General features: G+C 37.5%; 1 protein-coding gene across 1 annotated transcript in view; it reads right to left on the bottom strand.

The window, feature by feature from the left end:
• The window catches only part of PHKA1 (phosphorylase kinase regulatory subunit alpha 1), a 204,120-nt gene extending 191,388 nt beyond the window's left edge, over positions 1-12,732 (bottom strand). Inside the window, exons 1-4 of the mRNA XM_056130113.1 lie at positions 12,543-12,732; positions 11,696-11,854; positions 6,383-6,430; positions 4,411-4,579 (exon numbers count right to left, since the gene is read on the bottom strand). Coding sequence (XP_055986088.1) covers positions 4,411-4,579; positions 6,383-6,430; positions 11,696-11,854; positions 12,543-12,620 — 454 coding nt within the window. The 5' untranslated portion in view covers positions 12,621-12,732. The remainder of the gene's footprint in view (positions 1-4,410; positions 4,580-6,382; positions 6,431-11,695; positions 11,855-12,542) is intronic.
• Between the last annotated feature and the right edge of the window lie 804 nt (positions 12,733-13,536).

Genomic DNA, 13,536 nt, shown 5'->3' with positions numbered 1-13,536 from the left:
CATTTTTTTCTTTTTCTGCCAGCAATATATTTTAGAATACTATTTGTAATGTTTGTTTTTAATTGTTATAAAATTTTCAAGGAATTGACCCTTTAATCATTCTAAAACATACTCTTTTAGAATGGAGAAAGGAATTAGACAATACCCAATGGAAATAAATCTTGAGACATGATCAATAGAATTGATCACGGAAACAATGAGCAGTGCAGTAACAAAGGACTGTGAAAGGGTTAGGGCCGAAGTGATAGTACAGTTGGTAGAAGGTTTGTTTGCCTTTCACATGGCCAACCTGCGTTCAATTCCAGCATCCCATATGGTTCCCAAGCTCTGTCAGGAGTAACCCTTGAGAATCGCTGGGAGTTAACCAAAAGCCAAAACAAAAGAAAGGACTGTGGGATAACGGTGGAGGGATCTTGAAACAGTGGTGGAGGAATTGGTGTAGCAATTTTGTAAATATAATTAACAACCTCAAAAGAAAAGATAATAAAAAATGCCCTCTTTAACCCTACTAAGTTTTTATTTTAAAGTCTGTATTTTCCCGATATTAGTTTAACTATTCTAGCTTTCTTATTGTTTCTGTGGGAATATCTTTTTAATATTTTTCAGTATATATGTAACAAATTCAACTATTACAATGACTATTATAATTATGAAATTATTGATTTCTAACGTCTTTGCAAGTTGAGAAAATGTTTCATAATTATTTCATAATTTATGCTAACATTTGAATTAATCTCTTCACTGGTTCTTGTAGACCATATATTTTACAATCTGGTGTAATTTCTTAATTCAACAAAGCTTTGCTTTTATAGACTTCTTTAGTTGTTACTGTCAATGATGCTATTGTAATATAATTATATTATTCTATATGGTTGATTTTTAGGTAATTTTTTAAAGTACAATGTATTTCAGAATGTTACCAGTGGTCCATATTTTTATGTCATAATGTTACCAGTGGTCCCTATTTTTCTGGTAATTCAAATTACTGTGCAGGGTGACCTAATATCAGTCTAAAGAACTTCCACAAATTCATAGGAGGTAGATTTACTTGCAACAGATTTTCTCAGTTTTAAATTTTTAAGGAAGATTTCTTTCATATTTTTGAAATATTGTTCTTTCAAAAATTTAACACTCTTTTCTGAAATTTCTTTTATTCATTTTTGGTTTTGTTTTTGTTTTGTTTGGGGGCCATACCCAAATTGGTTAGGACTTTCTCCTAACTTTGCACTCAGGGATCACTGCTGGCAGTGACCATAAATTATGGGAGACCATAAATGATCCCAGGATCAAACTGGTTCAGATGAGAACAAAGCAAGCACCTTAACCTCTGTACTATCTATCCAGCCTTGAGAATTTTTTTAAAGTCCTTTGAATTTATTACTTCATAGCCTTTTGTTCTCAATTTTCTTCTGAAGGGAGGTTAGTCATAATTCTACCTGGGTTCCATTATATGATATAAGTCATTTTTCTCATATTGCTTAAATCTCTTTGTTTTGGATGCTTAACATATTTACTATGTTTCTGAATATACAGGACTGTTTATACAAACCCAGAAGTCATTAGAGATCACTGATATTCTTAGATACACATCTAAGATTAAGATTAATGTTTATAAATTAAATTTTTATGTTTTCTGTCATTATTTTTTGCACATATTTTCTACTTTTTACTCTCCTGGTGTTTTTATACTTCTGTTGGTACTTTAAACTGTACTTAATACTTCTCTAGGGTACTGTCTATTTTCTTTATAAATTTTCCTTATTCTTCATGCTGCATGATATATGTTCCTTCTGTCTGCCAGTACTCGTTCATCTGCCAGCTCATTTTTTGAGCCTTTCTAGCAATTTTTATTTTACCTACTATAGTTTTCAATTATATAATATTCATCTAGTTCATTTTTATCTCTTAAGGCATACTCTCTATTTGATAAAATAGTTTCACCATACTCCTTTACTTCCTTAAGCATTGGTATCCTTTAGATCACTGGACATTTTTATTTATTTATTTATTTATTTATTCTTTGGGTCACACCTGGCGATGCACAGGGGTTACTCCTGGCTCTGCACTCAGGAATTACCCCTGGCGGTGCTCAGGGGACCATATGGGATATTGGGAATCGAACCCAGGTCGGCCGCGTGCAAGACAAACGCCCTAACTGCTGTGCTAATTGTCCTAACTCCAGCCCTGCATTGGACATTTTTAAAGTAATGGCTTTGAAGTCTTTATTTCCTAAATTCAACATATAATTTCTTTTTCAGAGAGTTTTTGTTAGCTGCTTTTTTTCTTGTGTTGGCTCAGAAAATCTTTTTCAGTAAAACATAATTTCCCCATAGTAAGCAGGCTCTGGTACTGTTGTTCTTCAAATGGTATACTTGGGCATATACACTTAGAAAGACTGTATTTTTACTTTTATCAACTATCTCTTTCCCTGCTCTTTGTGGTGTCTGCCTCCCTTAGTATCATACCCAGTTATTAATTTTCATTAACAGCCAGTTGACATTATTATTTTATAAAATGTACAAATTTCTCCACAATCCCATCCATTTAAGCTCATGTCCCATTTTAGATGGACTTTGAGACCAGTTCTAGACTTTTTCTAATTCCTTTAGAACTCTTTTTTATCTCTTTCCTTGATTCTTTGCTAAAACTCCTTGCTTATCTATAGGTCAGTCTGTTGCTGTTACTGAGCTGTGAGCCTTCTTGTAACTTCTTAGAATCAAATTCTCCATTGTTTTCAAGGGCACAGTGTTCCTTGAGCCTGACTCTGTTCCAAATAAAATCAGTCCTTTGGGGAAGAGCCATGGAGCTTTCTATTCTCTAGCCTCTCACCCAGACAAACATTTCTTTCTTTTTGGTTTTTGGGTCACACACACCAAAAAAATTCTTGGGGCTTACTCCTGGCCCTGTGCTCAGTGATGACGCCAAACAATGCTCAGGGAACCTATGCAGTGCTGGGGATAGAACCAAGGGTTGGCCATGCAAGGCAAGGGCCTTAACCCTGCATTATCTCTCTGGACGCAGGCAAACATTTCTGTGACAATATTCTAGAGTAGATTGTAGATATTTCTCTTTGACATTCTCAAACATCTGGGAATGTTTGGCTTGGGTGGTTGCCTCTTGTCTTTTTATCTTGCTCCTCTCAGTTTGAAACCTCTACAGTATTAATAAGGCAGGCCAGGTGCAATTGGAAAATTCATTTTTGAAGGGTGGAAAAAGGTGAGTAACCAGTTTATACTTCAATGATGTTTCTCAGCACTGGAGTGAGGTGCTTTCCATGGATGGAGAAGTGTTTATCACCAAGTATTTACGAATACAAAAAGTGGTGTATTCTGGGAAATTCCCAAACCTAATAATCTTAGTATTAAGGTTTACTCTAATTCAGAAAAGAAAAAAATTTGAATTATCAGAAATATGGTAACAATAGCACATTTACTTACTTAGTAAGAGCTGGCAATGTTCCTATTTGGTTTACAAACTAGTGTAATCATATTCATCGTTTTCCCCAATTTAGGAAAATAAAATGGAGTTATTTCTTACTTTCCTTTTTCAGATAAAATATTCAAAGGTAGAATAAAACTATCTGGAAAAGGTTCATTATGTAAAAATCAACATATGAATTCTGACTCCCTAGTCCCCTTAGTATTATTTATTCTGGGGGGGTCTCCCAAGTGGTGCTCAGGAGGCTCAAAGGGACCATTTCTGTGAATCTTGTCAAGCCTGGATTTTGGTTCAATGTGAGTAGTTGAAGATGCAGTACTATTAGGCCCTGAGCTGCTGGGAATAATCCATACCACTTTGCTTGTGCTAGGGGACACCAAGGCCACACCCAGGGGCTCCGTGGTACACATCCTCCTCCAAGTATTTGGACATGGTCGAAGGACATGTAGTACTGGGGATCAAGCCAGAGTTGGCTGCACTTAAGTCTTTAACCGCTGTACCTGGCCTTTAATATAATTTAGATGCCTGTAGATATACCTTGTTTATAATATAGTCATAAAGCATAGTATATAGTAGATAATTAAATTTATGTTACTATAAATTACAGAATTTTCAGTTCACAGTATGAAAACAAGCAATAAGCCCTCCCTTATTTTCCATCTCACATTTTCTAAGAATAAATAAAAGATAAAAAAACACCCATTCGAAGAAAATCTATACTGGCTCTCCTAGCTCTCAATTTTAAAAAGTATTACTAATACTGCACTTTTTTCTCAATGTACAAGAATATTAACTAAACTTTAAAGTTTTTTTCTCATAGAAAATTTTCAAAAGATTATGCTCTCATTGTGCATCTCTGAGCAGTGTAAATATGTATGTTATTGTTAGGTGAACACCTTGGTGAAGCCACATCTGCTGGATGGAGTGCTGCACACTTTTGTGGCTTACTAAAACTTCTGTCCTTGTACTGACCTGAGGCAGTCATTTGCGCTAAGAAGAGCAGGTATAAGGAAGTAGCATCCAACTGCAAGTGTCCCCACTGGTCATCACCCACTACTGTGGCACAAGTTTTGGTGTTATACTTGGCATGAAGGCTATCCTTGGTACTCTGACTATACTTGAAGGATTCTACTTTATCCACCTGAAGAAAACAAAAACAGTAAAAGGATATGCAGAAAAATTAATCCACATGTCATATTTTCACAGTACTCTAACATATATCAATGTATTTATTTTCAGGTAATTGTGAACATGTTACATCTTGCCCTATACTAATACAAGTAAAAAGATGACCATTGCTGCTTTTTCCTTTAAGCAATTTAATTAAGTAATAGTATCAGTTAAGTCAGGTATTTCCTGTGCAGTATTCTCACTCTTGTTTTGTTTTAAAAACTTGTTTTGCCACATTAAGATTCAGAGTGATATAATGAAAAAAGCTTTGTAAGAGAAAAATGAGTTGTGGAAAATACATATTTGTTCATGAAACAAAGATAGGAATTTGGAGGACATTAGAACAAGAGGTCATATTTTCAAAGAGCAATGAAAAGGATTGGGGAAAGATGCATTGAGTGAAAAAAATAAACTGAAATAAACATGCAAACAGAAGGCAGAAAAGAAATATACAAAGGATAAAATGTACTTGATTATGTGTACAATTGATATATAATGGTAACTATTAAATCTTTATTTTATGTGTAGGGGGGTCGTGAGGGCCATGCCCACAAATTCTTGGACAATTGGAGATGTGAGGGCAGGAGGCTGAAGTGCTATTGGACTCTGTAGTATGTAACCAGGTCACCACAGAAGTAATAAGGGGACTCCAGGTATTACTCAGGTAAAACCATTAAATATTGTTATTGAGTTTACTGATTTTAAGCATTTTGTAAGGCAGACAATGCAAATGTAAAAATTATTTTCAAAAGAAAAGAGGGGTGAGGTAATTATTTTCAAAAGCAAAGAGGGGTGAGGTAATTAATCTATGACATGCCAGAAGTTAGTCTAGTAGCGTGATTAAAAAAAAGTTCAGGTGTCAGAAAAATTAAGTTTAGAAGTCTGAAGTTGGTTCCTTTCTACCTTGGATTTGTGCCTGTGAATGATCACTGTGAATGTGCCTGTGAATGTGCCTGTGAATGATGACACTAGTAACTGGGGTCTCAATACCTACTAATAAAATATAACCTTGATCTCAAGAAACCAGTATCTATTCAATGTGCTCAACGGGTACTGAGATCTCCTAAATTAAAACTTTATTTAGTAAAATACTTTCAAATGGGTAAAAATAAATGAATCCCAAATTATAAGCTATAATTTGCAGTGTTATGTTACGAAGAATTAATATACATAATGTAAAGGAAGTCTTATTATAAGCAAGAGACAATGCCCCTTCACCACCAATATCAAATAGGAAATGGGCAATTCACAAAGAAGGAACTTTAAATCTACGCATGATAGGATACTCAACCTTTCCTAAATTACAGGTCAGAAAAATGCAAATTAATGTAAGGAAAAGACTCCTGGTCTTTTCTCTCCAATCATAAATCTAAAACACTTTTGAAAAGATTTTTTTCCCATGTTTTACACCAAAATTCATTTGGTGATATCACATGATTCAAAGTGATTTGGGACTATTTGTAGTCTTATTTATTCTGCTTAATTGAAAATGCATGTTTTCATATGTAAGTGTTAATGTTTTGATGATAAAGTGCTATTTTGGCCCAATCCAGGGCACAGCATAATATACAGTATATGTATTGTATGAACTTTTAAGTTCTAAAAAGTCTAATATTCTTTTGTATCAAGGGTTTTACAGAATGGCTTATATTACAGCATTGCCTTTTATACAATATACATAATTGCATGTACAGTAATAATGAATGTTATTTTTAATTCTTTGTAGGTATTAACTATTTGCGTTTGTTAGAGGGAGCTCTTAACCACACCATACCTGTCTGATCATGCAGTACAGCAGTCCCCTCATCAGCTTCACTACACTCTGCAGAAATAAATGCAAACATGACTGTTATAAACATCCCTTGATGCAGGAACACTTACTCAGCAACTGCAGCTGGTACATGACCTTTTGAGAACCAGTAACCCTATCCTGGGTCCCTATTTATATGGCATTTACTTTATATGTACACAGAAGAACGGATTACAACTAAAAGTGTAATCAAAAGCTACAGTTTATGACTGCTTAGAGTAAAAAAATATTTAATCTAAACTCCCAACAGGTCTATGGATGAACAACCCAGTCCTACTATTAGAGGACATTCTACTTTGAGAAAGGGGCAAATCAGCTCAAAAACACAGTTTGAGGCTATTCTGAAAGACCTATGGCCTAGGAAGCCAATATCATCACTTTTATTTTTCTTAAATCAGTAGTTTCAACTTCAAGAATCTATAGAAACTTTAATCTGGACATTTTCTAAAGAATAAGGTGAACTTCAACTTAGAATAAGAATAAAAAGAAGTTATTGGTGCAACTCAAAACTCTGTTCACAAAAAAAGCACGACATTTTTAAAATCTCAGTTTATTACGATTTGTCCTGGAAATTTCAAAGTAGCTTTTTTTCAATCCTAGCACATCAACTAGACAGCTGATATAAAAAGATTTAGCTATAATATAATTTCATTATAATACTATACAGTAATTATAGTTATACTATGCTTAGTAAGTATATTAATAATATAAATATCACATAGTATGGTAATAATATACTCTATTAATTATATTACATTACATTAGAAGGGGCCATTAACAGTGATATATATAGGCAACATATTTTGGAAGAACACAGCCAGCACCAAACGACTTCTTCATTTTTCTAAGCTTTTTGTTTTCACATTACAAAAGAAATCCAGCCAGCTTACTTAGGTATTGCTGGTTCAGCGGTAGTCTCAGGACACCTCTGAAAAAAATTAATCTACTTGTGAGCCTCATCATCTGTTAATCCTTCAAAAGTAGTCTCAGGACACCTTTGAAAAAAATTAATCTACTTGTGAGCCTCATCATCTGTTAATCCTTCAAAATAAAAAGTGTTTTCTTAGATTTTCTTTCCTTAAATAATTGTTGTCTATAAACAGAAACTCGTCCTACAGATGAAGGGGAGAAATGGAAAGGGGATAACAAGGAAGGGTAGGAGATTAGAAGAGAAGAGGGGATAGGGGAGAACATGCAGTACATGATATTATCACCTTTTAAATCATGAATTATTTATCATGAAGTAATATAAATTCAAGAAACCTACAAGAAAAGCTCTTTAATTTGGTTCCAATGAAAGCAACTATATTTTAACTATTAAATTCTAAAAAGTCTAATATTCTTTTGTACCAACTATATTTCAGAGTATCATTACAGAAAGCATTTAACTTACTCCACTCTGTAGGAAGACTATTGAATTGACTTCTGTTCTACCATATTCATAGGTTTCTGTCACATCCTCTCAACTCTACCATTTGGCTTTACTATCCCATCTAAATTTTCTTTAACTTAAACAGCAAAACTTGGAGATCCAAAGGTTTTTGATTACTGCCCACTTTGGCTCCCCTGAAATGGCCACTCTTAGACTTTTTTTTTATTAGCTAAACACCATGAGGTACAGTTATAGACTTACAAATTTTTGTGCTTGGGTTTCAGTTATACAATGATCTCTTCTCAGACGTTTTTAAAGTATCTTAATTAGGGTCTTGAGCGATAGCACAGTGGGTAGGGCATTTGCTTTGTATGTGGCCAACCCGGGTTCCAGTCCCAGCATCCCATATGGTCCCCTGAGCACCACCAGGGGTAATTCCTGAGTGCAGAGCCAGGAATGACCCCTGTGTATTGCCGGGTGTGACCCCAGAAAGCAAAAAATAAAGCAAAAAAACTAATGAATTTTTAAGTGAATCAAAATGAGATACATAGTCACAAAGTTTATGGTTGGGTTTCAGTCATACATGTCATTTTTTATCTTCAGGTTCCAGCTTCCAATCAGGTTAAAATGAACAGGCAACATGAAAATATAAGAATAAGGAGATATACTCAAGCTTTGTATTCTCTTAGACTAGCCGTTTTCATTGCTTTTTTTTTCCCTTTAAAAAACTTGTTTGGCAGTGCCAGTGATCAAACCCATGAAATCACATACGCAAGACAAGTGCTCTTCCACTAAGTTCTATCCCCAGCCCTTAACTAGTTGTTTTCTGAATTAATGTTATACTAGTTGGCACTAATCATACACGTCTACTAATAAATCAGTGATGCTGGTTTTTTTTTCAAAAAGTTTCTCACTTCTTGAGGTATCATTATATATATAATAGTATCACCATTAATGTTTTAGTCATAAGACTTGGAAAACACAGTTCTGTAGGCGGAATCACAGAGTTTTTAGATGAGGACTTCTGACTACACCAAGTGACACATTACCCTTGCCTATTCCTGTTGTTTTGTTTCCACGTGAGATGCTCAGTGTTGCAACCAGTGGTGCCAGGGGAACCATGCAATGTCCAGGGATTGAACCTAGGACTCCAGCATGCAAAGGATGCAATGCACTCCAGCCCTCTGAGCTATCTCCCTGGCCCTCATCTGACCTTTTGAGGTCTCTGAGAGCTATATATTCAGGAACTGATTACACAATAACTATATGCAACTATATCTATGTATTAATCTCTCTGTGAATATCAGATATTATGTATATATACATATAACAGGACTTGACAACATCACAATTATGCAAGGCCTCCTAAATAAAAGATTATGTCGAACAGCATAGACTGTAAGTGATGTAGAACTTCCAAGCAAGTAGTCTTGAGAAACAAGTGATCAGTGTAAAACAGTGATCTGTGAGAATAGGAAACACAGACAGAAAAATAAGATTAGTGCTGGGCTTTAAAAAGAGATAGTTTAGATTAGAAGAGAACAGACATCAAAAGTAAAAATATTTGTAGGTTCATGTCTTCCATGGAGGAAATTGTTTTGGGTCACACCCTGTTGTGCTCAGGGCTTACTCCTGGCTCTGCACTAGGTGATCACTCCTGACAGTGCTCAGAGGACCATGTGGGGTGTGGGAATCAAACCTTGGTAAGCTGCGTGCCAACAAGTGCCCTACCATTGTACTATCTTTCTGCACCTCAAATTTGAAAAGACTGGTCAAATAGTACAAGACCCAGGTTGAATTAATGGCACCAGGCACCACCTAATTCATTAATTTGTTCACTTATAAATCACTAACAAATTAACAGGGTGTTGTTACACTAAAATACAATTAATTAGAGAAGTACACAGTAAAGCTTACTCAAATTTCAGATATTATTAGTAAAGGACTTTTAGAGGAAGTCCTGAAACTGGGGTACATTATAAGGCATCAAAATTATGTTATATTGAAAATCCATGCAAAGTAAACCCTAAAAAGTCTTGATATCAACTTGAAATGTTGGAATTCTACTTATAAGGAAATGAAAATCACAGAAGTATTATAAATAATGAAAATGACATATCTAAAGATGGTTTTCACAACAGTATTTAGAATGAGTTGTGGCAGAAGAGTAAGGAGGGGGCAGATTACAGTAAAATTATAAGGAACAACAGGCTTTAGTATGCATGTATTAAGAAAGCAAAATGCACAAGTGAAAAACCTCCTTATAGTTCCACATCAAGGGAAGTACCTGCAAGCATTATTTCATAGGACTCCAGATCAGGAAATACTATAAAGTCTCTAAAATTCATCGCCATATCTTAAGTTGCACTCCATTATATCAATCAAAGTGTCTGAGAAATCCACTCTTTAACATAGTCCCCAAACTTAGCTCACCTACAATGTATGGGCAGTTGTAAAAACATATATGCATAAATTTTGTTCTCAATCTAAGACATAATAGTCACCTAAACCCTTGTTCCCTTTTTATACAGAATTCTCTAAATTAATACATGTACATAGACATTATTTCTCAGAGAGAAACCAAGTTGATTATTGAAATGAGACTTATTCAGTTCACTGCCTGCTTTAGTCATACAACTGACTGGAACATAATTATGCTTATTAATTTATACATTGTCTCTGGCTGTTTTTCACAGTAACAGGAGAGTTGAGTAACTGGCAGAGATTACATGTGATCTACAATGCCAAAAATATTTAACTCTTTGGTCATTTAAAGAAACAGTTTTCAGGTCCCTGGTGTGAATTAACTGAGTCAAGTCTGAGAAAAAAATTAGTGAAACCTAACAATAAAATCTGTTTTAATCATAATGGAAACTTAGAGAATTTCAAGAATTCCTACAGAAATATTTCCCTCTATTTGGAAGATATTTCTTATTGCCACAATGGTTTGGGGACATTTCAAAGGTTATTACTGAGATTGTAATGAAAAATATTTTTGGATATATGACAAATGTTTTAACATAGACAATTTTTTAAGAATGGACATTTCAATGTTTCTCCAATTTTTCTGCATTCCTTTGATAAATTATTCCTACCTGGGCCACATAAAGAAAAATACCAGTTTTCCCAAATGATTGGTCTATAGTGTGACAACATATTTCTTCTAGTAGTACTGAAACACAAATTAGTTAAATTGTACTGGGCATGGGATTTCCAGTATTCTACTGATAATTTCTAGCAAAACAAATCAAACATAACACTGAAATAAAAACAACAAAACAGTAGAAGGATAAACAACAAAACAGTAGAGTTGAGTGTGAAGTAATTTAACACTTCTGTATTCTACAAATTCTGATAATGATTATATATTATTCCTTTTTATTTTATTTTGGGGGTTACACTTAGTGGTTCTTTGGGCTTCTCACTCTGTGCTCAGAGATCACTATTAGTAGGACTCAGGGGATCATGTGATTTTACCTTACCTCCTCCCCTCTCTCTCTGGCCCTATGTATATTTCTGTAAGTCAACAAAATAGGTCTGTACTTCCTGGGTGAGGACAAGAACCCAATTTTTTTTCCTGGTGGACTTAAGTATCTCTTAATAATGGCTTGGTGAAAACAAAAAGCCTTCCAATGCAGAGAATAAAGTGAAACTTCCCTTTCACGAAGGGCTGCAATCTCACTATGTTGGTGCCCTTAAATAATAACTGTTTCTGGACCAGAGAGATAGTACAGAGGATAATATGATTGCCTTGCACAGGCCCACTTGGGTTTGAACCCAAGTGCTGCATATGATCCCCCAGCCCATCAGGAATGATTCCTGAGCAAACAGAGCCTGCCTCAAAACACCCCTCACTTTCCCAACCACACAAACATCTAATTTCTTTTTACTTTAATTCCAAGTACCTGCTCCAACTCATAGGCCTTTGCCTTATCCTCATCCAGGTCTGCATTCTTCCGGTAGGCCAGGCCCAAACCCCAGACTGCCAAGATGCTGTACACATTATCCCGGACCCAGGCATCTTTCTGCTCAAAGCTGGCTGGAAGCAAACCGGTCACTGGGTTCTACAAGGCCAAAAAAAATAAGGACAGACAGGTAACCACAGGGTGTTAATATTAGGAAACAGAATCAAATGGGTTTCTTAGGGACTTTGGGCTTCTGCTTCCCCACAGCTGACTTTAATTACCTCTTCATTCTGGGGGGCAAGGACAGGAGACCCTGAATAAAGGGCAGGGGTTGGTAGAAGCCTTACAAGAGAGGAATGGCTTGAACTTTCCCTTACTAACAGTAAGGGGGGGGAAATAACTTTAGCTAGAAAAAGTGAACTACCAATGAAAACTGCATAAAAAAGTATGACAAATTTGATTAACGGTCTATAAAGGTACGTTAGATATTCACACCAGCCTATTCTTAATAAGGATAAAGGTTCCCCTACCCCTTTTTTGACTAGAGGGGGAGATGACCAAATGACCAAAGCTGGGATGGATGGGGCGGGGGGGGGGGGGTGGTCAATCAGCAAAACGCAAGAGCTGCAACGCTCTTTCAATTCTGCCCCTAGAACCTAGTTGTGACTTGGGGGAGGGTTGGCGGGATGGGGGGGGGGGGGGCGGTACAGATACATGCTCAGGGCTCTTGGGCTTGTAGCTAACGGTGTCAGACCGGACAGACAGGCTATGCTGCGACAGGCTATGCCTCGTACATTCACTCACACATGCACACAGCTCATCCAGTTACAGGCAGCCCTTAACTTACCTGATGACACAGGATGGTCTGATGCACTAGCCTAGCGTAACCGTCCAGCCGGACCCCAGAATTACTTCGGCTCCTCATCTCGTCCTCGTTTCCAATCCCCTGAAAGAAACTGCTCTGAAACCACAGGGCACTCAGCGCTCCAAAGAAGGAGGCTCCCGCACAGCTCCACCCCCAGTGGCCAGCCCTGGAAGGGCCAACCCAGCTCCGGGCCTGGGGCCGCCGGTGCCCACGTCTGCTCGCGCCCTGGCCTAATGGGGTTCACAGCCCTACGGCTGCACCTCCGCGGCCACTGCCTGCAAGCCTTAAACCAGTCCGGCCCCTGTGGGGGCCAGCTGCATCCTCCGCTCAACTCCGGAAGACAGCCGGGGCCCAGAGGCTCCGGGCGGCCAGAGCCTGCAGGTCATCAGCCGAGGCGCCGCCTCCACCTAGCTGTGGAACCGGAGGCGGGGCGGCGACGCGGGTCCTAGCAGCTGCGCGCTGCGCCGGGGCTGGCTGCGGCCAGCCAAGCCCAACCCGCTGGTGGCCGCCCCCGGGCGTCCCAGAGCGCTCTGGGGCCAAGGATGTGTCACCACAGGCAGTGTGCTCTCAGAGGTTTATTTTCGAAGCACTTCAAATGACTTCTAGTTTTCCACACTAGCTGTGCACCCAGGATGTTCTGGAGGCTTTGGTTCGCTGACCAGACTCGTTTTAGGGATCCACGGAACTTGGGACCTACAAGGAAGACGAGTCTATTAGTGGATCTAAAAGATTGGAGTGTCTGAGTCTTTGCCGTATTTGCATGTGTTTGTCGAAAACTTGAGATTAAACTCCTCACTTCTACTCGGAGCAAACAAAACATTTAAAAATTAAGAATTAAAAAATAACTCCGCAGAAACTAACACTGAGGTGGGAGGCGGGGGAGACAGGCAGTGGATAAATGAGAGCACTCGGGCGGGGAATTGAACTGAAATTGCCGCAGGATAGGCCTGAGGGTGGCCTTGACCTCAAAAGAGTT

Source organism: Sorex fumeus, unplaced genomic scaffold, assembly GCF_029834395.1.
Source record: "Sorex fumeus unplaced genomic scaffold, SorFum_2.1 ptg000073l, whole genome shotgun sequence".
Lineage (NCBI taxonomy): Eukaryota > Metazoa > Chordata > Mammalia > Eulipotyphla > Soricidae > Sorex > Sorex fumeus.
The sequence above is the reverse complement of the archived record's forward strand: the minus strand, read 5'-3'. Positions and strand labels throughout refer to the sequence as shown.